This window comes from Daphnia pulicaria, chromosome 1 (assembly GCF_021234035.1).
Source record: "Daphnia pulicaria isolate SC F1-1A chromosome 1, SC_F0-13Bv2, whole genome shotgun sequence".
NCBI lineage: Eukaryota > Metazoa > Arthropoda > Branchiopoda > Diplostraca > Daphniidae > Daphnia > Daphnia pulicaria.
Genome location: NC_060913.1, coordinates 36835996 through 36859845, shown reverse-complemented (window position 1 = coordinate 36859845; position 23850 = coordinate 36835996). Strand labels below are relative to the sequence as shown.

At 39.9% G+C, this 23850-nt stretch overlaps 1 protein-coding gene and 1 long non-coding RNA gene across 2 annotated transcripts; both read right to left on the bottom strand.

Moving 5' to 3' along the window:
- Nucleotides 1-612: 612 nt before the first annotated feature.
- On the bottom strand, nt 613-1686 carry LOC124312414. Its single transcript, XR_006910494.1, has 3 exons — nt 1136-1686; nt 754-1065; nt 613-678 (listed from the first exon to the last, which is right to left on the bottom strand). It is a non-coding gene; the product is annotated as an uncharacterized LOC124312414 (long non-coding RNA).
- An 812-nt stretch (nt 1687-2498) lies between these two features.
- On the bottom strand, nt 2499-8229 carry LOC124323690. The gene is made up of 3 exons (XM_046784342.1): nt 6519-8229; nt 2638-6445; nt 2499-2511 (listed from the first exon to the last, which is right to left on the bottom strand). Exons 1-3 carry the CDS (start codon nt 8227-8229, stop codon nt 2499-2501), a joined length of 5532 nt encoding a protein of 1843 aa, XP_046640298.1.
- Between the last annotated feature and the right edge of the window lie 15621 nt (nt 8230-23850).

The window sequence follows — 23850 nt, the reverse complement described above, 5'->3', positions numbered from 1 at the left end:
CGGGCAGGGACAATGAATGTCCCACATGTGAGGTGATCCAATATTTCAAAATGATACTTTTTCCCATATAACCAATATACTTTTTACAAATTAAAAATCAGAAAGATAAAGACTAGTTCTTTATCTTTTTTATAGAAAAATTAACCTCATACGAGCTATGTAACTTTTTTTAAAAAATCCCGCACGAGACAACGTTAGACCTATCTCGCGCGAGTAAAAACGCCTTTTTTGGATAGAGCTGATCCAATCTCTGGCGTAGATACTGTACATTTTTTATCGGTGACATGTACTCGACAGTTACCCAAAGGTCTTCTCTTTTTTTATACTTCAAGTCTTATCTTAAGAGTTGCTGAATCTCCGCAAGAGAAATTTTATCAAACAAGGAGAGACGGAGTGGCTTGAGACAGAAACACGAAGGTTTTGGTCTATCACAAAGCTCAAATATAGTTATTTGGAATTTTAAAATTACTTCGTTTTTGTGAGAAGAAAAACAGTTGTTAGCATGACGGAAAATAAAAAAATAGGAACAAATTTCTCCTTGCACACACACACCACAATAGACCGTAAACCTTTTACAAGTAGAGCTGTTTAATGCTCTGAACGGAAAACAAATATACACGTTAAAATACCATTGCTTGCAGTTGCCACACTGAATCCATTTCTCTTATTATTGGGTAGCTGTAATATGAATTCAACATTGATAATTTTAGGTATATCCATATATTTTTTTTATTTCTTGACCTTTTTTCGTACCGTTTTATCGATGCAATTTCCACATTTATTCTTTGCAACGTATTTACTGCCCGATTGAACTTTGGCTTTCAACGAAGCAAGCTTAGCAGGTAGCTTCTTTGGGCGAGAAGCGCGACCTAATAGAATCGTGATGGGCTGAACCTGGTCACATTCTGGTACAGGTGCATCAGTAGAATTTTCATGTGTAGCGCACGTATTTTCGCTGGAAGCATCACATTGCCCGTTAGGCCTCTCTAAAGCTTTGCATAGCAGTTCTATTTATATTTTTCAGCAGAACTAGAATTCATTTCATGTGAGCCTTCTCTGATTGACCTTCAAATATATAAAATTAACAAGTCAGTTGGCCTTACACTGTTAAAACCCCTTTAAATTGCCAATGAACCTGGTGGCGTAAGCTGTCTTGCAGGGCTGATGTTAATGGAAGAGTTTCCGACAGACTTAGAACCCTTTCCCTGGGCTTGTTTGGATGTTTTTCTGAAAATAAACAAAAGTTTGAAACAAACTTATTATAATTACTGTCATAACAAACTATATCCCACTTCGTAGTGCATCCCATCTTTTGATTTCTTCAGCTGTCATATTTTCCATTTTTTAAGTTTTAGCTCAGCTTGTTTCCTTGCTACTGATGTCAATTGAGCAACAGGTGGTTTTTTCCCAACAGCAATAGCTTTTCTCTTCTTATGAAGATTATCCTATTTTATCAGTAGATCAGAAGGTATTTGGGCAGTAGACCAGGACCTAAAAACAAAATCTGTAAGTAATGGACTATAATAAAAATTCATAACACCAACCAATGGTACATGTAATTACTTACGTGGAATTCTTGAACAGAGCACCGAAAGATCTCTGACAATACGCTGCCCAGTTTCAGTAGCCTGTAATAGGGTTTTCATGTGAGGACCGACCATGTTGAATTGGAAATTGTTTTGACTGATGGTGGATACATTTTGTGTGAACATCAATGGATTGCCAATCTTGACACATTATTTTATTTCATTTTGATTTAAAAAATGGAGTGATGAAATGGATAATTCAGAAACATCACAGTCAGACAGCAACAGCGACCCAAATTCAATTTCAGTAACGAGTCTCAGGTGAAATGTTTGTTTTATGAAAATATTTGAAAGGATTCATTTTTACGTCTCTTTTTTCCCATTTCAGTTGCAGAAGGCCTACTAGTAATCCAACAGTGAAAAGGCTGTTACTACCTCCTGAGTTCTTTGAGTTTATTAGTGATGTTCCTGGTAAACTAGCCGGTTACTACAAGTGCACTTTCCCAGGATGTAAGCCAAAAAAGGATAAAAATGGCCAAGATAAATATCTCGTTGTTTACAACGACACAAGAAGCAATGGCAAACGTCACTTTTCTGTAAGATATTTGTTGCCTCTTTGTTATGGAACTTGCACGATAACTAGTTGTATTCTTGTTGGACCATGATCCGTGTAAAAACCTAGGCAGAGGGGAACCGGAGGCGACAAAACACACAACAAAGGTCCGGATGGACCTTCTTCTTACTTGACAGCGGGTTTCTTCCGAAGAGTAGACGCCAACAGTACCGCAACTGGGAGAATGCTTAATCAGTTCACTAAGCCAAACTCCCGGTGCTAGTCCCGTGGGTGAACGCTCACACGACGCACCTATTCACCCACGAGCCCGTTATGGGGAAGTATTTAATCAATGGTTGTTCACAATCAAAGATTCACACAGGTTAATAAGGTTTAAGACGAGCGAGTTACAATGGGGTTCACAATAGGAATCTGTTTAAGACGAGCGAGTCACAAATGGGGTTCACAATAGGAATCTGTTTTCGATCCGGAAGGAACATTCGAACTGAACTGAGTTGTCCTTTTTTCACATCTTATAAGAGAGAGAAAACGTCATACCTCTTTCCGCTTCGCAACGTCCGGATGGCGTTCGGGTTAAGGACGGCCCGACCTTCCTTACTTTCTCTCTTGGTCGTACGGCCGTCGTCGGCTTTAGAGTTGGGACCTTTAATTGCCCTTGGTGCTGTCGACTTCGACTTTTCTTTACACTCCCCTCTCGAATTACCTCTGGCAGCTAATTCGAGACGTACCCGTGGTGGATGATCGGCGTCGGCGGTTTCTGATGCTTTGCGGGATGCTTCAGTTTCTAGGGGATAGAGTGACTGGATAGCGTAATCCGAGCAACGGCCCGTTGAGCGTCGTAATGTGACAGACCGGATGCGGCCGTCTCGTCCAGGATGGAGGTGGGTGACAACGCCTACTTTCCAACGAAGTCGTGGCAGATTATCGTCCCTAATCATCACTATCTGCCCAATTCGGATAGGATAGGGAAAGCCCGATCGATCCCGCTGAGTAAAATTATTTAAGTCCTTCAAATAGCCGGACGTCCAGCATCTCCAGCCGCGATCGAAAATTAGTTTTTGGTGTCGCAATCTTTTTGTTAGCTGCTCCGCCCCTTCAATGGCTGAAAAATCTGGCGATATCCCGGTTCCTGGAAGAGCAGATGAGCGTCGTCCGATGATTAGATCGTTAGGTGAAATGCAGACGGGTAAATCAGTCGGTGAGTCCGTATCTCGCGCTAGTGGACGGGAATTGACCATGGCTTCGATCGATTTCACATGAGTCCACATTTCTTCAAAATTTAGGCACTGGAACCCGAGGCTTTTTTTGAGCGTGTCTTTCACTACACGAACCAACCGTTCCCAATACCCTCCCCACCATGGAGCCTCAGTGGGAATAAATCGCCATTCCATACGTTTATTCGCGAGGAATGCGGCCAGACGAGGACAGCTCCTTAGATTGTATAGAAGGCGGGCGGTCTTAGCGAAATTTGTTCCATGATCAGACAATAGCATGCGGACTTCTTGCCTGCTGGCAATTAGTCGCTCTAATGCGAGAAGGAACGTATCCGTGGATAAAGAGCTAACTAGCTCTAACTGCACAGCTCGAGTCACCGCCCATACAAATAGACACACGTACACTTTAGTCGTTTCTTTATTCTTGCTGAAAGGACGCACATAAATGGGACCCATAAGGTCAACTCCGGTTGTTAGGAAGGGGGTAGACTCGGCCAGCCGTTGAAGGGGAAGATTTCCCATTGGTTGAGAAAATGGGCGCGCATGGAATCGGCGACACCTTCCACAACTTCCGATGACTTTTTTTATTTGCTGCCTACCTTTGATTAACCAGTAGTCTTGCCGTAGTTTATCAAGTAGCAGGCTAACTCCCCCATGTAAACATTCCACATGGGTCTTCCAGATTAACAATCGCACAATCCGATCGGCTGGACAATTGTCGACGACGGGTAGAAGGATTGGTAGTGCTTGTTCTTCAAACTCGTACCTATCTACAAGGCGACTGGTTACTCGCATAATACCATTAGCATGGTCGAAGAGAGGACGTAGAGTTCGAACAGGGGATGACTTAGAGATCTCTTTCCTTTGACGGAGAGTATTGAAATCGTTCGGGTAGGCCGACATTTGAGCGCTTCTGATCCAAAATAGCTCAGCTTTTTCAAGTTCTTGGGCCGTGAGGCAGTCTAGTTGAATAACCTTATCCTTTTTTACTCTAACCGACTCCTTGGCCTCATTCCCCGCAGGACCGCTCTTTGCGCACTCCCCCTTCTTCCTGTTGCGCAGGTATCTGAAAATCCAGGCGGTGATCCTTATCACGCGTAGAAAAGAACTATATTTCTTGAGTGAAAACAACTCGGGTTTCACGGAGACTGTGGTGGTGGCGGTAATGACTCCTTTTCTTTCTTCATGGCTGATCGACTGTTTAGCGGATTCAGACAATTGAGGAGGCAGATAATTAGGCCACTCTTCGACAGGCTTCCGTAGCCATTCGGGTCCGTCAATCCATTTCTTGCAGGCTAGTAGCTCAGTTGCCGAACACCCTCTGGAGGCAAGGTCAGCAGGATTTTCTTCTCCCGGGCAGTAATGCCACTGATCTGGCTGGGTATACTTCCTTATTTCTTCAACACGATTTCGTACAAAGGGTTTCCATCTGTTGATGTTCCCTTTGATCCAGCCCAGAGTTACAGTTGAGTCGCACCAAAGGTTTTGAGTAGCTTGAGGAAGAGAAAGAGCTTCGATTACGTAATTCACCAGGCGACTAACCAATAAGGCTCCCATCAATTCAAGTCTTGGTAGAGAAATCTTCTTAGTTGGGGCTACACGCGTTTTGCTGACCACTAAATTAGTATAGAACGAATCGTTGAACTTGCTTCGAGAATAAACCACCGCTCCATACGCCTTTTCGGATGCATCACAAAATGCATGAAGTTCAATTTTAGAGGAAGGATTAAATTCCAGAAAGTACCAACGGGGAACTCTTAATTGCGCTAATGCCGGTAATCCAGCTACCAATGCTGACCAATCTTGATGGATATTTTCTGGAATAGGGGAATCCCAACGAGTCCCACTTTCCCAGAGTCTCTGGAATTGCAATTTTATTAGTAGAAGAACAGGGGACGTAAGGCCCAGCGGATCAAATAATCGGGCGGAAATACTTAACATTTGTCTTTTGGTTGCGCGAACGGGTATATCGGCTACAAGCTCAGCGATTTTTATCGCATCAAAGGTCCAGCAATCTTCACTCGGACGCCAAATGACTCCCAACACTTTCGATTTTTCTTCAAAGCCGATGGGACGCGACAGTTCGTTATCAATGGGCGTCCTTCCGGCTTGGAGCAGAGTACTAGTTACAGCTGGATCATTTGTGACCCATTTAGTCAGTTTCATGCAGGCGCCATTAAAGGCTTTAATAATTCGTTTTATGATCCTCGTCGCTTCTTCTGTAGAGTCCGATCCAGCCAGGAGATCGTCCATGTAGAGCCGTTCTTCTATATAGCGAGCCAGAGATGGATCCATATCTCTGGAAGTACTCAGATGTTTTCGGATGACGATGCGAAGTAAGAAGGGGCTGGGAGAGAGACCAAAGGTAACTCGGTTCCATCGGAACATAACGGGTTTCATTTCCTTTGTTGATAATTCATCTATCCATAAGAACCGGAGGGCATCGCGATCTTCCGGGTTGACTTCCACTTGAAGGAAGGTCTTCTCAATATCTCCCACCCAAGCCACACGACTCCAGCGAAATCGTAACAAAATCGCTAATAATTCTGGATTTAAATTTTCGCCAGTCTCTAGACAGTCGTTCAAGGACAAACCGCTGTCGGCTCGAGCAGAAGCGTCAAAAACTGGTCTTATTTTTGTAGAAACCGATTCGTTACGTACGACTGGACGATGGGGCAAATAAAACGTAATTCCTTTTATTGGTTGGTCCGGTGACTCAACCTTACTGATAAATCCTGCTCGTAGATATTCCATCATTTGTTCATGATAAGCCTTCAAAAGTTCAGGGTTCTGGTGGAGTCGAAGCATTAGTCTATCAAACCTCCCTTCTGCTTGATGATAATTCGACCCAAGTAAATCTTTTCTATCCAAGCGCCATGGTAAAGGTACCGAATAGCGCCCATCGGATCCTCTTCGGATTAAATCTTCAAACCCTTCTAGAGGATTGGGCTCCTTACTGCCTCCGTACGGATCGATTATCCCGAAATGCTCAACATCCCAGAATTTTCTTAAGTCGACATTCTCCTTTTCATTAGCGGAGGGTTCTACTACGGAAGTGGACGACAGGGAGCGTGGAGATAAGGGACGTTCCAGGTTGTTTTTCCCGACCAAACACCAGCCATCCGAATTTACTGGATACAGCCAATAATCCACTCCGACACTTTATTGTTTTGTAATTAACGGTTGAGCGGCAATGGTCTGCACCAATTATCAGGTCAATCCTAGCCGGTTTAGAAGAGGAAGTTGCAATCCTTTCATCCGCAAGTACACGATCTGCCAACTCGGCTACAGCGTAGGCTTTTGGAGCTGATAAATCCGCGCACAATTCTGGCCTTAATAGTACATCCATCTTGATTAATTTACTCCCTTCGGATATACCGCTTACAACGAGTAGGACGCGACGAACTGCGGAAGATTTCTTCACTTTTCTTGATCCAAACGGACAAATCGATATTGTCTCAACACCGCTTTCCTGAAGACCCAGTTGATCAGCCACAAATTCAGTGGCGTAGGAACGTTGGCTTCCCTCGTCGATAAGACAGGTGATCTTAATAGTCTTGTTCGTTCCGTAAAGAAGAACAGTTGCCGTTTTCAAATAAACTTCTTTCTCTTGAGAGAGGGCGGCATAACAGGCTGTTGAACCATCGTTGCTTGAGGATGAAGGTGGGGGATCGCCTTTTTTAGCTTTATTCGGGACATAGGCCGTATCGCGACACAAGGTGATGTGATGCCGACGATTGCATTTTCTGCAATTTGGATTGCGGCAATTGGCTGCCTGATGCCCCTTGTTCAAGCATACAAAACATCGCTTCTCCGTTCGGACTATTTCTAGCCTATTTTGTAACGGTAAATCACATTTGAAGGGGGAATGGGCTGCGTGACAAAAGCAACATTCGTTGACCTGAGCGCGGTGAGTTCCGGATTTGTTTAAAGCCGCAAGGGCGGCTGCAGACGGCGTTATTCGCATCCTTTTAGATTCCATCTGAATCAACGGCTCCTCCGCAGCTCCCCTTTTCCGATTCATCAGCCCGGATGATTGGCTCCTTTCTTGACTAGTCACTTCTCTTCGAATAAACGCCAAAACATCCTTAACGTCCGATTCCTCCTTGTCTGCTGAAAAACGGTACCAAGCGGTACGGACGTTTCTTGGGAGTCGATCAACAAAAAGGGAGACGAACGGTTTCGCATAATTTGAATATGGGACTCCAAGGCTCTCCAGACTGCGTATACGCACTTCACCATTGATCAAAAACTGCTTTAAAGCTAGATGGTTACCTGGAGGGACTGCGGGTAAGTTGTAGAGGTACCGATAATTCTCTTGAATAATAACTTCGGTTGAGCCGTAATGCAGTTTTAACAGATCGATAGCCGCGGCATAGTTGGCACTGGTTAATGGCAACCCTTCAATAATGGACGCGGCTTCCCCTGTCAGCGCTTCTTTTAGTCTGATGAATTTTTCTAGATCAGGTAGGACTGGTTGGTCATGAATGGCTATCTGATAGATGCCCCAAAATTCTGGCCATTTGACCGTTTCGCCCGCAAAGGAAGGTATTTTAGCTGCCGTCAGTTTAGCAATGGCCGTGGCCAAGGCATTCTGGGAGGTATCCGCCGTACTTCTACTGGGGGCAGAGGAACTGGATGCTTTCACTCTTACCTTCTCCACGGCTCTTCGAATTGCGAGATATTGAGTCCGACAGTCTTCCATAGAGTTAACACGTTCCTCCAGATGCTCGACCTCGGACCCGTTAATCACTGTATCATACAGACCGATTAAGGTATCCCATTGAGCCTCTAAGTTCTCTAAAGGTTCGTCAAGATCGGCCGGTTCAGGCTTGCCAAGTTCCTCACGAATAAGCTCGTGAGCTGCCCGGAACCGGTTACTGTAAATCTCGATTAGGCGCAGATCTTTCTCCATTTTCTGCAGAATAGAAAATATTATTAAATCTTAAAAGAAGGATTCAAACAAGAATGTTATCATCGTAATATCGTCGTTGGCTGGAAATGCGTCAAAATGACGTTCTAACCACTTAACCGTATTGGTACATGAGAAAGCCGTTTTTTTTTAACCGAAAATAATTCACAATTTTAACCCCCAGTCTCCGTTTGTTACAAATAGCCATATGAAATACCCAGACCGAAGGAGAATAGACACTATTCCCTTCCGTTTAGAACTTTTCCTCCAAGAACCGCTTTAATATATAGGATAGAGAGTTACTCTATATCACACCGTCTTGAATTTCCTAGGGATTTCTCAAAGAACCGTCTTGTTTGTTTTTTAGAGACTCCCACTAGGAACCGTCTTGTATTTGTTAGCCTTCTATAGGCACCGTCTTGAATTGAGTAGATCCTTCCCCTCCGACCTAAAACGAGCTTTCCGGTTCGACGGACCATGTAAAAACCTAGGCAGAGGGGAACCGGAGGCGACAAAACACACAACAAAGGTCCGGATGGACCTTCTTCTTACTTGACAGCGGGTTTCTTCCGAAGAGTAGACGCCAACAGTACCGCAACTGGGAGAATGCTTAATCAGTTCACTAAGCCAAACTCCCGGTGCTAGTCCCGTGGGTGAACGCTCACACGACGCACCTATTCACCCACGAGCCCGTAATGGGGAAGTATTTAATCAATGGTTGTTCACAATCAAAGATTCACACAGGTTAATAAGGTTTAAGACGAGCGAGTCACAATGGGGTTCACAATAGGAATCTGTTTAAGACGAGCGAGTCACAAATGGGGTTCACAATAGGAATCTGTTTTCGATCCGGAAGGAACATTCGAACTGAACTGAGTTGTCCTTTTTTCACATCTTATAAGAGAGAGAAAACGTCATACCTCTTTCCGCTTCGCAACGTCCGGATGGCGTTCGGGTTAAGGACGGCCCGACCTTCCTTACTTTCTCTCTTGGTCGTACGGCCGTCGTCGGCTTTAGAGTTGGGACCTTTAATTGCCCTTGGTGCTGTCGACTTCGACTTTTCTTTACAATCCGAATGATGAACTAAATCATCACAAGAAATGGAAAGATGCTGTAAGTGCTATGAAAGAGCAGTCCGTACAACAGCCAAACTCAAATTGTACACAGAGAATCTTGAAAAAGGTCGTTATCACACAGGATTATTTGAATGATTGGGTTTTGGTATGTGCATCTATGTTCCCCATCAATAACGTGTTAAACAAATAATGAAATTTCTTTTTAGAATTGTTTGATTGTTGATGTGATGCCTCTTCACTCCGTAGAAAAACCAGGATTTAAAACCCTTGTCACACAATTGGCTCCAAATCTCCAGCTATTATGGCGTACATTCTTCACTCAGCTACTTCATGAGAAATTTCAGTACCGCAAGCAGCAGTTAATTGGTGAGCTAGAAAAAAGCACTGACGCAAGTACAACAATCGATGCATGGACTTGTCGAAGAAGGAGTTACCTTGGTGAAACTATACACTGGTATGAAAAAGGCAGCCTGCAACGAAAAATGCCTGTCCGGCCATTCGTCGAGTGAAGGGAAGTCATACATTTGTTGTTCTAGCGAAACTTAAAGAGGACATCCATGTCGAATTCTCAGTAACTAGTAAGCTACTTGCCTCAACAACTAACAATGGATCAAATTTTTGCAAATGCTTTCGTGAAAGAGGTAAACACCACATCATTTGTGTACAATTCATGTTGTGAATTTCATTAACTTTCATTTCGCCATTATAGGTGCAACATTACAATTATCAGATGACTATGAGGACTTTTCTGAGGCCGAAAGTGATGACGACATGATATTTATTGATTTAGGGGAACTATTAGATTCCCACTCCCGGTGCGCAGGCAGTCGTCAAGTTACTCTTCCTTTCCATCGAAGATGCGCCTGTCACCTATTGAATTTGGTGTCGAAAGCTGATGTGGAGAAAATCATCGACGAAGCTTTTAACAGTTTACAAATGAATGTTGAAGACAAGCTTGATATTCTTTGGAACAAGCAAACAAGCAGTTCGAACAATTCTGACACGATAAAACGGCACTTAGGCCAACTGTTCGTGTTGAAGAATGACACTCGCTGGAATACGAGATACTATGCCACAGCGTGCGTAGTAAGGTTGATACGGAAAAAAGAAAAAGCTTTAAGAAAACTTATGGAAGAGTTGAAAATCCCTTATTTTTCCCCCAGCGAAGAACAGTACATGAAAGAGTACGTAAAAGTAATGCGTTCTGTTGTAGATGCACTAAACATTCTACAAGGAGAAAAGAATGTCGGTTTAGGCTATCTTCTACCAACCTTAACGGTTCTAAAATCCAATCTACGATTACTGCAATATCACCCGAGCGTTGTTCATTGCCAACCACTCATCGCTGGTCTTTTGACTTCAATCAATATTCGGTACTGCCAAATTTAATTTTTAAATTTTTATGGTGAAACAATGCTTTATTTACAGGTCTTACGACATGTTCCAAGATAAGGAATGCTGGTTGGCGGCAATTTCGAATCCTATGTTTAAACTGTCATGGCTTGACGATGAATGTGATTTAAGAAAAGCACGGGCATACATTAGTTCAGCATTTGAGCGGAACCGAGACCAGCAGAACGAGGATTCAAATACGTACGCATAATTGTTTGAATTTTATCTCCCTTCTTTATTTAACGTTTCTTCCCGTAGGTCTGATGTGGATACTGACGGAACAACTTCGTCAAAATCAGATCAAAGTCATGCTAAACGCCACAAATGTAGTAAAAAAACTTCTTTGTCAAACTTTAAAAAAAAAATATGCCAGAAGAACACGTTTGACGAACTTGACAGATATTTGAAACATTGTAGTGGTTTGGAGGAGTTGTGTAATTATTCAACAGTGCAAAAAATTTACAAGTACTTTTCCTTCTTTTATCATATACCGAATTTAACCTGAAATGTCTTTTCGCTTTTACATTATTCTTTTAACTTACATTGCTTTGTGTTTTTCACACGATTCAATGTCGCGCTGCCATCATCGGCTTCCGTGGAAAGGCTTTTCAGCCAGGGAGGCTTGATCTATGTTCTGAAAAGGACTAATCTAACTGACCAACATTTTGAGATGCTTTTATTTTTAAAAGTTAATGACCCAGTGTTTACCGTGTGGTAATCTTAATAAAATCTTTTCACAACACGATTCGTTGTATTTTCATTCTCAATTCATATATACTTTTCTCTGTCAATTTAAGCGTCGATGGTTAATTTACGTGAAACTATTCATCGATTCATTGAGGATAAGGAATCTCACTTACACAGATTTTGCATTTTGGTGCTTCAATTAAAGGGGATTGTTAAATTCTCATAACTTCGATGAACAGTATGTGTTAGAAAAGGGACAACACCTGTCTAAAAAGTTAAATTCTTACCGCTAGATGGCGCAAACCGTAATTGGAAAAAAATGATTTTAGATTAATCGAAAATTAAATCTTTCGCTCAAAGAATTCGTTTTCAATCACTTTCAGACCAATCATCCCTAGCGGAAATTATCGGCAAAAAAATGATCGCGTGGCAAGACTGTCCCAATGCTTTCCATAGATAGTTTGGCTGCAGAAAGTAATAGAAAGAAAATTAAATCAATAATATGAGGGGAATTTATTTTACTCTGGGTAACAGCTAGGCATGTTGATTCGATTTGATCTGAAAGCAGGGAGTGGGCATAACTTTTTTTAATGTTGCTGATAACTAGAATTGTAAAACATAAAACCATTAAAGATACAATTCAATGGGTGGACATGCTTACCAGCAAAGTAGAGAGTTTAGCTAAGTTTCTCTTCCGGCTAGCCTCACTCCCTTTAGTGTATCAATCTCTCACTAAAGACTTTAAGAGCCCTTTTTTCGACAAACTGGGTGTGATTTTGCTTATCCGGTCACCATCCTCGTTAAAATACACAGGCGAAATCTGGGGCCTGTCACGGTTTCCATAATTTCTTCGTAATGGTTACTTTCTCCAGCCATGTTACGACAATGAGCTGGATCAAAACTCAAAAGGCTAATGAGTCAATAGCACTTATTTCAACAAATCAGTTCTGGAATCTGAAAAAAAATGTCACTAGTTGTTACGGTCTTGCCCATGTGAAAAAAGGCCCTCCTGGCCTCATCTCCGTCTTCATCAGCCGGCGTCACTGTTTCAGCTGGCTCGGCTAGCAGAGTCAGATAACGTGAGAAAGTGTTGGATACAACAAGAAAATTTAACTGAAAAAGGGTTTGTCTTAGTTGTGATCGTGTAATTCTTTCCATCAACAAACATACAACAACAAATTCAATTAAAACATTCATTTTCTCAGCGGCAATGTCAGTGCCAATCATCGTAACAATTAAACGATACAATCGAAACAAAATGAAATTGGAAGTAACGCATTGAAATTACTTCATGATTTGATTTCAAGTAACCATTAAGAAAAAATTTCAATTAAAATTCACCAAATTGAAATTTAAGATACTATTTGTAATTTCCGATTACAGATCTATGCCACATTTGAACACACACGTCATCCCTAATTCTCTCCAGCAAGCAGCGACTCGTTTTTTGCAGTTTCTAGTGCTTTCGCCATTTTCATCAACAATCTCTCACTGTGAATGCTGTTTTACTGAACTCCAATGCAGTGAAATACAGTTTTCATATTTTTATAACTTGCCCCCTCATTTGATATCTAACCGTTTAATAGGTGGAACTTAAATTTAAAAAAAACAGAGCAAATATTATTCTAGTCTACTTCTAAAGTGCTACCAAATGACAATGAATTTCTTCCATCCCATTAGCCGTAATGTAAGTATAATTTTTCTGTTGGAATTTTGGATTTCAATGATTTTAATAAGTATTCCGTCTATTACCATTAGAATGCCAAATCTGGAAATTTCTCAGTGATACCCGATTAACGCAAACATTGCAAGAACTTGACTCAATGTATGTATCACAATTTAGTGTGTTTACTAACAAGATATTTCAATCGTTTGATGTTAATAACACCAATGACAAATATTTGAATATCATGATTTCGGAAAAGTTGGAGGTATTCTTCTCTTACTCATTAATAATTAAAATTTATTACTTATTGTAATAAGTCCAGACGAGTTAAACGAGTTATGCCTCCAAAAATTTCCCGAAAATTCAGTTGACATTAGAAACCGGCAACTATTGATTCTAGAAAAGATGGTCTTATTTAAAAAAAGACATAATTGCAATAGCAATTGATTTTCCTTCTAATGATATTAATGAAAATCTACCAGTTATTGATTTCGCAAATCCAGAAGGAATTTAATTTGATCCATTTATTACGTGTAGATTCCCTCTACATGAGGGAAAGTTTACTAAGAAATCAAATAAGAAAACAACGTTCTCGTTCAAAAACGTGAACGAGGTGGACCATATGAAAGGACCAGAGCTAGAAAACGTGTTCTTTTCTTCTCATTCTTGCTCACTGTATATCGTCGTTGGCTTCCTCTTCTTTCTCCTCCCCTCTCTTTCCGTTTTTGCCAAATATAATTATGTCGGTGCACAACAAGTATTGTTACATATGTTATTTGCTATTTAATTTGAAATATGAAATATTTTTTAATAGAGCCTCTGATTTGGACGAATGGGAACCTGAATTTAGCTTTCTTTATGAATTGGACCTTGAGAAATTTACATCGAATGCTTCTCATGACCAACCAAAATTTACTTATGATTTTTGCTATTGATTTTGAAAAAAGCAGATAAGTTTTTGTACACAACATTGGCCACTGCTGAAGTGGTCGACATCGAAGAAGAATTTTCTGTAATTCAACATCAATATAAGCTCGAGCAGAATACACCCACTTCTACTTAGAACGAAAAGTACGCTCCACAATATTTGTTATTTATGTCTCAAATAACAAATAATGTTACAATAGATTGGCCGCTGCTGATATCGTTGTAGAAGAATACAGAGAATTTGTTCTATATATATCTGGAAAGTAGCTCACCGAAACGTGACCTTTGCTCAAGCTTTCCAATTATGGCCTCGAAAGCGAGCAAAGCTCAAGCTCACGTTTTCTCAAGCTGATTTCCAAGTTATTTTTATTAATGGAATACCTTTGACAAAAAAAGGTGTTTTTTTCAAATTTGTTTTAATGAGAGTCTAAGTCTAACATAGAATGTGAGTGCGTCAAATCTGAAATTTAGACCAAAGAATACAAGTAATAAAATACACAAAGTTAAAATTGATTATTTTTGTTGAGTCTTCGATGGAGAACTCTTCCATTTCCTAGATGACATGCCGTTTTTTTTTCATGAAGACGAGTTTATTAAAGTTGGAATGGGCCAAATTACTTCGTTTCTGTACAAAAGAGAGTCCTGCTGATCTAAAAATTCGTTCTCATGCTGCGGAGAATATAAACGCACTGTTGAATTCCCTGAATATTTAATTTTTTTTTATTTCCTTGTTACCAGAAGGGTAAATGATATCATCTAAGAACTTGTTAGGCGGACACTTACAAAAAAAAAGTTATGGTCGGAAAACGATTCAAATCCTCATGGGAGTATTTAAGGGATCATTCGTTTAAGAAACGATCTGCCTCTTTGACTTCTGTAGATGTCTTTTAGTGCACTGAGAAAGCTTTAACTTGATCTTTTTCTAGTCGGTGAACTGTCAGTTTCACTTTCAATCCTGTTAAAAATAGAAAAATTATTAAAAAATCAGTGTTAGGAACGTCACCAATTGACTTAAGTCAAATTTTGACTTAAGTCATGACTTAAGTCAAATTTTGACGTATACGTCGACTGCGACTGAAATAAAATTTATGCGTGACTTTTACGTTGACGTTTGACGTGAAAAAAATTTGGAATATTAAAAAAAGTCAAAATAAAAACGTCATCTGGCAATGTTGACGAACAATGCCGTGGATCGGAAGATTTTTTCGTCTGTAATTTTCGTGATTTGATGGCAGCACTTACTCATCCGTGCTTTAAGGCACATTGGATAAAAGACAGAAGGAGCCAAGAAGAAGCCAAAATAAAACTCAGGCAGCTGATCCAGGACTCTACGTGTTCACCAGTTTTGGAAAAAAGCAAAACATCCTTAGCCGAAGAGTTTTTGCTGTTTGATGAAATTCAACCTTCAGGCAGACCGGATGACGAGGTAGACCGATTTTTAAAAGATCGCGACACCTCTATAGGAATGCTTGATAATTATCCACAGATTAAATCTTTGTTTGTAAAATATAATACTGTCATTCCAACTAGCGCTCCAGTAGAGCGTCTTTTTAGCTTAGCAGCATTAATTTTAACAATAAGAAGAAATAAGTTGTCCGATTCAATGTTGGAAATGTTAATATTTCTAAAAATTGCTTTAAACTTGTAAAAACCACCTGTCAAATAGCGTAAAAACACATGACTTATTTTGTGACTTAAGTCATGACGGTGACGTAATTTTTTTTGGCAGTTACGTTGACTTTTTTTTTTTGACTTTTGACGTTAGGTTTTCAAATGACGTATGACGTGCAAATTTTTTCTAAGTCACTGAAAACTCCGTGACGTTCCGAACACTGTAAAAAATAGAGATTGAATGAGAAGTATTTAACTGAACAAGATTCCTTCGGTATGTCCTTCGGGAATTTGTTTTAACTTTAAAGAGACAGAAAATGAAGGTTAAATAATAGATTAATACAAACTATTACGTTTGGAAACATCTGTTTCCCTTTATTCTCTTAAATTAATTGATTCTTATGAACTAATTGACTAATAATATGTCAATATTATGAGTGGTGCGACTTAGGTGTGGCGGAGGCTTCGCGTCGCCACCCCACGTCGCATATAATGTTTAGATTAAGTTTAAGTAACACATGAGTCTTAGCTAATAGATAGCGAGCTACCATCATACCCATTTTTTCCCTTTTAGTAATATAACAATATTGGTCTAATGGTCATCAACCCGGGCTGCCATTCGTTTGGTTCGGGGTTCGAATCTGGGTCAAGTCGGAAAAGAAAACTAAGTTTATAATTTTTGAAAAATAACTCTTAAAAAGCTTTCGGAGGTGTATGGAAGTGGAAGATCGGTGGTAATTCTTCACGACCGCAAGAAGATCTTGATGACCGAGGTGAGGACAGGGGAAGAAGGGATATATGACACAGAGCTTCAAAATGAGTATAATCTAACATTTTTAAAATGTTCCTCAACTTCTTGGTTGATGTTAAAAATGGAGACATAGAAATTTTACTTGGACAACCAAATTTATTAAAATCAAGATAAAAAACAGTAAACAAAAAGAGATAATAATACAACAAAAGAGTTAAAAAAGTAATAGGGGGAAAATACAAAGTAAAAATAAAAATAAAAACGAAATCGAACAAGAAAATAAAAACCAAATCAAATCAAATAAGAAATACTCCCCACTCCCATAGCAGAAAACTTGTCTTGCTAGGGAAGATTCAAACTTTTTTTTTTTTGTTTACAATGCTGAGCACTCACTGCAGTGACAGTTGAAAGGTTACGCAAAAAAAGCGAATGCACTGCCTAGGATTCGGCAACCAGCTTGGTAACAATTACGCAAATTAAATTTTTAAAACAGCAATATAAACAAATGAAAACCCCTAGATACCGTGTATCAAATTTTAACAGAATTATGTACAAAATTTGGTGATGATTGGTCATTCAGGGAAGAAACGTATATGCATAAACATAATAGACATTAAACCCTCTGAATTTCACTACTAGCTACTACTAACCTACCCCCTATACCCCACACCCTAATTGTTAAGGACCTTCGTATATAAATATACCTCAGGGATAAACTGATTTCAACTGCGGCAGAAGTACGTCGTTGAACTTCGTTTTGAGAAGCTCGGTGTCACTTTCTTTGCTTTCTTTTTTCGTACCCACAGTTTAAATTGTGGATCAGAAAGAGAGGCCAATCGTAAATGTTTGTCAAGGAGAAGATTATCGAATCTAACCCTAATGTTCTTTATAAACAGCTCAAAAAAGGAATACAACGAGAAATACGTCTGTCTCGTTCAATATCAGTCAATTTTTCTTTTAATACCATTAAAACGGGTAATACGCATCCAAGGGACATAATTTACACATTTTAGAAAATGTTTAACCTTTGTGATTGGAATTTCATTCAAACAAATTCTTTTAAGAATTCTTTTCAACAGCAGTCAGCTAAGGGATTTTAAAATTTTCGAACATTTCTTTCAGTGCATCGTCTTTTTCATTAACGAAATGTTCTACTTTCACCAATCCCTCATAATAGCTATTTTATCTGGTACAACCTATCCTCCACATCTTGAGGCAAGCCTTTGTCTTACTTAGGGGTCACTCAATCAGACAAAGGGTTTTCTCAAGAATGTTGTATTTTTTTAAAATTGAAATTTTCATTTTCTAGCTGATATAAATATCTAATGATATATATAGCTTAGGAATAAATGTATTTTGCAAATGTTTTTGTATTTAAACCCCTAGATTAAAACAATTTAATACAATGATAATTAAAAACTAGCTATCAAAAAGGCACACTGTAATGGAAAAGTCGACTCTTATAGACTAGTCGATAAGAATCAACTTTCCTCAATAGAAAAAGTGACTGTGCGATTCGTGGCTAAGGATCGACGAGTAGTCTGCGACCATGTTGCAATTTTTAGACAAAAAAATTATTTTACTTTTCATTCCTTAAACAGTCGTCGTAACACCATGAAATTTTGATCTAAGATGCGCATTACTAACATCTTCTTATTTTTAAAATATTTTATTGCAATTTGAACCCATTAAGAAATCAATTGAGCCAACTGACCCGAACGCAAGAAACCCCCATTCTCCCCTAAAGATTTTGAAAACATTTTTATTTGAAAAAAGTGGCGGATTTGGGCTCCCATATTATTAGGCAATTATTTCAAACGATAGCTTTAGATTGATTTATCTGACAACATTTGATGGATTTAAAAAAGCACTATTAAAATTGAGAAAAAGTGTTGTCTCAAGATAAATGTAGCGTTAAAAGACCCAAAAGTCGTAAAGATAGGTATAATTGAAAAATATGATGTGGTAGAAAATATCAGCTAAAAAATGAAAATTTCAATTTAAAAAAAAATGCAACATTCTTGAGAAAACCCTTTGTCTGAATGAGTGACCCCAAAGTAAGACAAAGGTTTGTCTCAAGATGTGGAGGATAGGTTGATCTGGTAGCACTGCAAATTATGAAGAATTCGCCAATTTCGGTAAACACTTTGTCCCGAAGAGACGGAAAACTAACTTGGGGAAATTATTCCTGGTTATCATCTTGGAATAATCTAGATCATCGGAGGACACGTATTGAAGCAATTGTCTCGTATAATCGTCGTCCTTTATCTGAAAAAATATAACAAATAACAGAATTAGACCAATCAGTTTTTAGAAAATACAGAACAAAAAACTTACTCTAGATAGATCGGGAGAGCTAGAGGATGGGACTAGCCTCAATGGTGGTTGACTTGCTTCCCCTTAGACGAGTCACTAAAAATTGTTCTTCGACTTATGGCTTGCCTCATAACATGAAACCTTTGGGGAGTTGACACGATAGACGGAAGGTTTGTGGAAGATTTAAAAAATATTAGATTGTAATTCTTCTTCATTCTTATTGTTGGAAACGAAACTTGTTCCCAACAGCTGACGACTAGATCCGGCCGCACCACCAGAATTCCGGCGTGTTTACAGGAGTTTGATCTTCAGGCTCCCCGATACGTTGCCCCTTGTCACACCCGCTTAATTGTTTCTACCTCTTTGTGCCCTTCCCCCCCCCTCTCCCCGGTGTTAATTTAAGATATTGGACGGTCGTCGAGCCGTCGGTGTCAATCAATCATCTGTACAGATCATTCGAGAGAATAAACGGGCTACAATCAACTCACCAGTGTCTTCATCTCCATCTTTTTCACCAACAATATCGGTATAGTAACTAAGACACTTATCTATTCCGAACATGGTCCTTCGAACTATTTTTTGAACTCATGAAATTTTGTGGCCCGCTGATTTAACAAACCTGAATGCCATTCGGCAAACTGATCGTCCTTGATCGGGTGTTTTGTTAAAAGACCCACTGTCCTGTACTATCAATCCTTTCTCCCAATCTATAACTTAAAACTGAATTTAGTTAAGTGTATGTGTGTGTCCGATTCAACGAAATCGTCCAGACGTCATCGCTATTTTTTCGGCAAACCGCATGGCGACCTTGGGCGTCAGAAATTCTTAGCCGCATCGCACACACACACACACACAGCTGTGATCCCAATTTGCATTTTTTCTCTCTTTCTTCAAAGTAAAACCAACTTAACATTTTTTTACTCTTATCAAGTAAAATCACCCTTCCTAAAATAATTATCTCTTTCTCACTCTCGACTCTAGTGGAGCTCCAAGTCGGGAGTCAGTCGAATGTACAGCAGGCCGCAATCAAACAACTGTGTCAATATCTACATTTATTTCAACTAAATTTCGGTAAGGGAAGCCTGACACAATTTCCCTTCCGAGCATGGTCCTTCAAACCTTTTTCTTTGAACTTGTGCAATTTTGTGGCCCGCTGATTGAAGAAACGTGAACGCCATTCGGCAAAGTGTTCGGGTCTTTTGACAAAAGACCCACTGACCGGCACTATCGAACTCTCTTACTCATTCGTAACTTAAAAACTGATTTAGTTAAGTGTATCTGTGTGTGCTATTCGTCGAAATCGTCTAGCCGTCATCGCCATTTTTTCGGCAAACCGTATGGCGGCCTGAGGCGTCAGAAATTCTGAGCCGCCTCACACACACACACACAATCAGCTATAGTCGCAACTCGCATTTTTCCTCTCTCTTCAAAGTAAAGCAATCTAAGCATTATTTTTTTAGCTCTCCCTTCTTAAGTAAAATTAAATTAAGCAAGTAAAATAATTCTATCCTCTCAGTTATCATCTTGCCTTGCTAATTTTTCATAGCTCATTCTCCGCAATTCATTTTCTCCAATTAAATTTCTCTCTTCCTCAAGCTCCACTCTTGTGGAGCTCCATGTCGGGCTCCTTTATTTCCAGCAACATTCGGCCAGAACAGAAGAGGAAGCGGCACGAGGCCCGCTTGCGCGGAGAAATCCCAGAATGGACAGGGCCCATCCTGCCACCGCTCTACAAAAATACCAGAGCGGGACGGATTGAAGAGTACCGCAACCGGCCCATCGTCCCGTGTGCTGTCGATTCAAACGATCTAGTCATCCCAGCTCTAACACCTGAACAGCGTGAGGTCATTCACCACCGGTACTTGAAACGAATCGCCTCATATGATCCTCCACCACAACGATACTTCTCGACGCCAGCAGAGATAGCGGAATTCAATTGGCTCAGGCAAAGACCCGACGGAGATTACCGCATCCCCACGGGGCAGTTGTTCAACGGCCCAAAACAACAACAACAATTCAATCAAGAAGTCAAAGCCGTCGTAGGAGAGGAAGAAGAAGCCTTCGGAGGAGAGCAAGAAGGAGCATTTGGAGGAGGAGAGACCAAGACGAGGAGGCCTTTCAAGTGCTGTGGGAGGATTTTACTATTGCAGAACCAGCACCGATTCCAATCCCACTAGAACCTCAAGCGGCAGAGCCACCACGGCAAGGAAGAAGCAGAGGAAGAGGCATCCCGCTACTGAGAGAAAGATCCACTTCGAGAATCGAATGGATTAGAAGATTGGAGCAGCAACAAATAGAAAATAATTAGTCGTTCCTTCTTCATTTAGTACTGTATGCTTGGGATGACGATTTATCGTTAAATACGGACTGTGTTTTCCTCTCTATCAATTTAATTCTAACAAAAAAAACTACAAACAAATAACTTTTTGTAAAATGAGGAATGTAATGAGTTCAAATGTAATGAGGACAGAACCCCTACACTGAAGAACAGTAAAGCTCAGCTGTGAGATAGATGAGTAAGCTCAATGGGCACGCAACTCAAATTTACTTTTTATTTTTATTTTTTTTTTTACTTTTTCCTTGCTTTATTTTTACTTTTTTACTTTTGAGATAGGCTTTCCTTCAAGCGAAAATAAAAGGGTAGGGAGGGGATGGGGAGGAGGGGGGGTTCGTTCGCGCGCGCCCTTCTTTTAGCATGTAAATTTCCTTTTTTTTCCTTTTTTCACTTTTTTTTTGCTATTTTACCTTTTTTATTGTAGTAAATTTGAGTTGCGGAACCCTTGAGTAAGCTTCGTAAGCTGGTATTTCCAGTCTAGAATAATTGACTAAAATTTGAATGTTGTAAAATGGTAAGTGATTCCATGTTAACAATATACCTGTTATGTCGAAGATTCTCATGCACTGATCACTGTTATATAAACAGCAACATCATGATGATTTAATGAAAAATAATGAATACATCAGTGAAATAACATCACCTAAACAGACGAATATAGCTAACATGCATTTTTCTCAAACTGCATAGTATCTTGTATATAAAGGCTTCAGTAATTGTTTAATATTATAAGTGTAGTACTAAGATGGATCCCTTGGATGAGTCCCCGACGGGAAACGTTTTCGTGGCCCATATTGCAACTACCAAACAGGCGATGCATTAAGAATTCAACAGCAAACACTTTACAGTCAGAGGAAAAGGGTTATAAGTAATACTACAAAAAGTGATACGCAGCAACATACTTCTGCCATACCTCATGCTAATTCATCAGAAAGTTCATCGGAAGAGTCTTCAGTTGAGGTAAACCGTCCAGATCACCATCAATTCAGTTTTTAGTACATTCATTCATCGCATTTTTAAATTTTTGTGTAAGCTGTAACCAGCTAAAATATTTTGTTTGATACAAAATTCTGAATCAGTACTGATCAGTACCACCTATTAAGAATAGTGCTTCTCAGAAAGAAGATTTAAGAGAAAGGGACCAAAAGAGTAGCAAGACTTGTTATGTGAACGGAAAATGTGAGCTCCTCAAGTCTTACTATGCAAGAACATTTAGAAGAAGCCCTACTAACACGGCCAATCCAATTTATGTAAGATGTAGGTTAATATGGGATGAATACATCCAGGTCGCAATTGGGGGGCGGTAGTATAGCGTAGGTATAAATTTATTCGGATCTAGGATGGGATGAAATAAAGAATATTCATCGTAGATCCACCAGCGTATATTCATTAATATACTGATTGTACGTCAAAGTAATATACCCGGGGGTATGATTTTGTTGTGATACCATTTGGTACATACACAGAATGTGCATCACAGTATAACCATATAAGGTACACAGTGGACGAAAAAGCTAAAGAATATCTCTATTTTCACTACACACAAACATTTGTTCCTAAAATGTATGAACAGTTGGTCAAATGGTTAGAGAGGTGAGCTACGGAATTGAAGGTCAGTAGTTCAAGTCCCGGGGTAGACTTTTATCTTTTAATTTCTGACAGAAATCATATCCAAAGATGGATGTTATTTAAGGATACTGTGTATACACAAACCGGTATATTCAAGGGACATACAAATGGTACGTGCGGGGAAGGGGAAATAAGGATCAACATGAAGCATTCCATGGATATGCTGTTTGTATCTCCCTTATCCTTGGGAGTACGCTGCAGTCATATCCATGGTACATCGCTGTGTTAGTAGGGAGGAGAAAAGTGAAGAGAGCTCTTAACCACGCAGTCGTTGACAGCAAGAGTGAGCAAGGCGCGTCGTCTGTTACTAGCTTTCGTTTTGTTTTCTATTCCCTTATTATCGGCTCCGTTGCCAGATTGAATTATCGACTTGGCCGTTTCTACTGAAATTACGTTGCAAACAAATTTTATTAGCATGGTCTATGAGAAGGCGGTACCACCACCCTGTTGGATTCGGCCGTAAGGCCTCGTCACAGCTTTTTGAGATGTTTTTCAAAGTGAGATCACCTGGTGGGTGGGAGAGGGGTAGGGGGAAAGTACGAACGTTCCGAAGTGCGACAACATGACTGAGGCTGCCACCATGCGTAGCGTTACTGAACTAGGGTTCTGGAAAAAAAAACATTTTTTCTTCCAAGTCCTGGCCAAAGAAAATATATTCAAATTTTGTTCAAAAAGTTGTGACAAAACTCTCATTTTTTATCAGAATTAGATGCAGAACCCAGAATGATGCACCTTTCCGGTGGTGGTGGTACCACCTCCTCATAAACCATGGTTAGCTAGACCATGGGTACGGAGAGAAATAGTTTCCAGTCTCCAAGTTAAATTTCCCATCAGGGGGCGCTCCGCTCATTTTACAAAAAAAAATTAGCGGAATCGTGCCACCAAACGGTTGTGTAAGTGGACTACATGCTATTTCCCTTGAAAATGCATAAACATATTTTCATCTTTGCTTCAATTGCTATATAACTTAAGTGCTTTTGGAACTTAATAGTGTTAATTAAGAATAGTTATGAAGAAATTATTAAGTTTCTGGGATTGTAACGTTCGGGAGTGGCAAAAAAAAGCGGCTAAAAACTAAACTTAATATACAGACCACTCCTAGCTAGTAAAAAAGTAGCTTCCCGTCAAATCCCCTTACAGGAAATTTAACATTTTCATTGGAAACCATCTCTCCATACCCCTGGCTAGACAAAATTATCACCTGGTTTAAACAAGCCGTCCGACATTCATACAG

Coding starts and splice junctions, on each gene's coding strand:
- LOC124323690 (XM_046784342.1), bottom strand. CDS start 8,229: ATGGAGAAAGATCTGCGCCTAATCGAGATTTACAGTAACCGGTTCCGG. Junction 6,446..6,518: donor TAGGATTGACCTGATAATTG/GTGCAGACCATT, acceptor GGCTGTATCCAG/TAAATTCGGATGGCTGGTGT.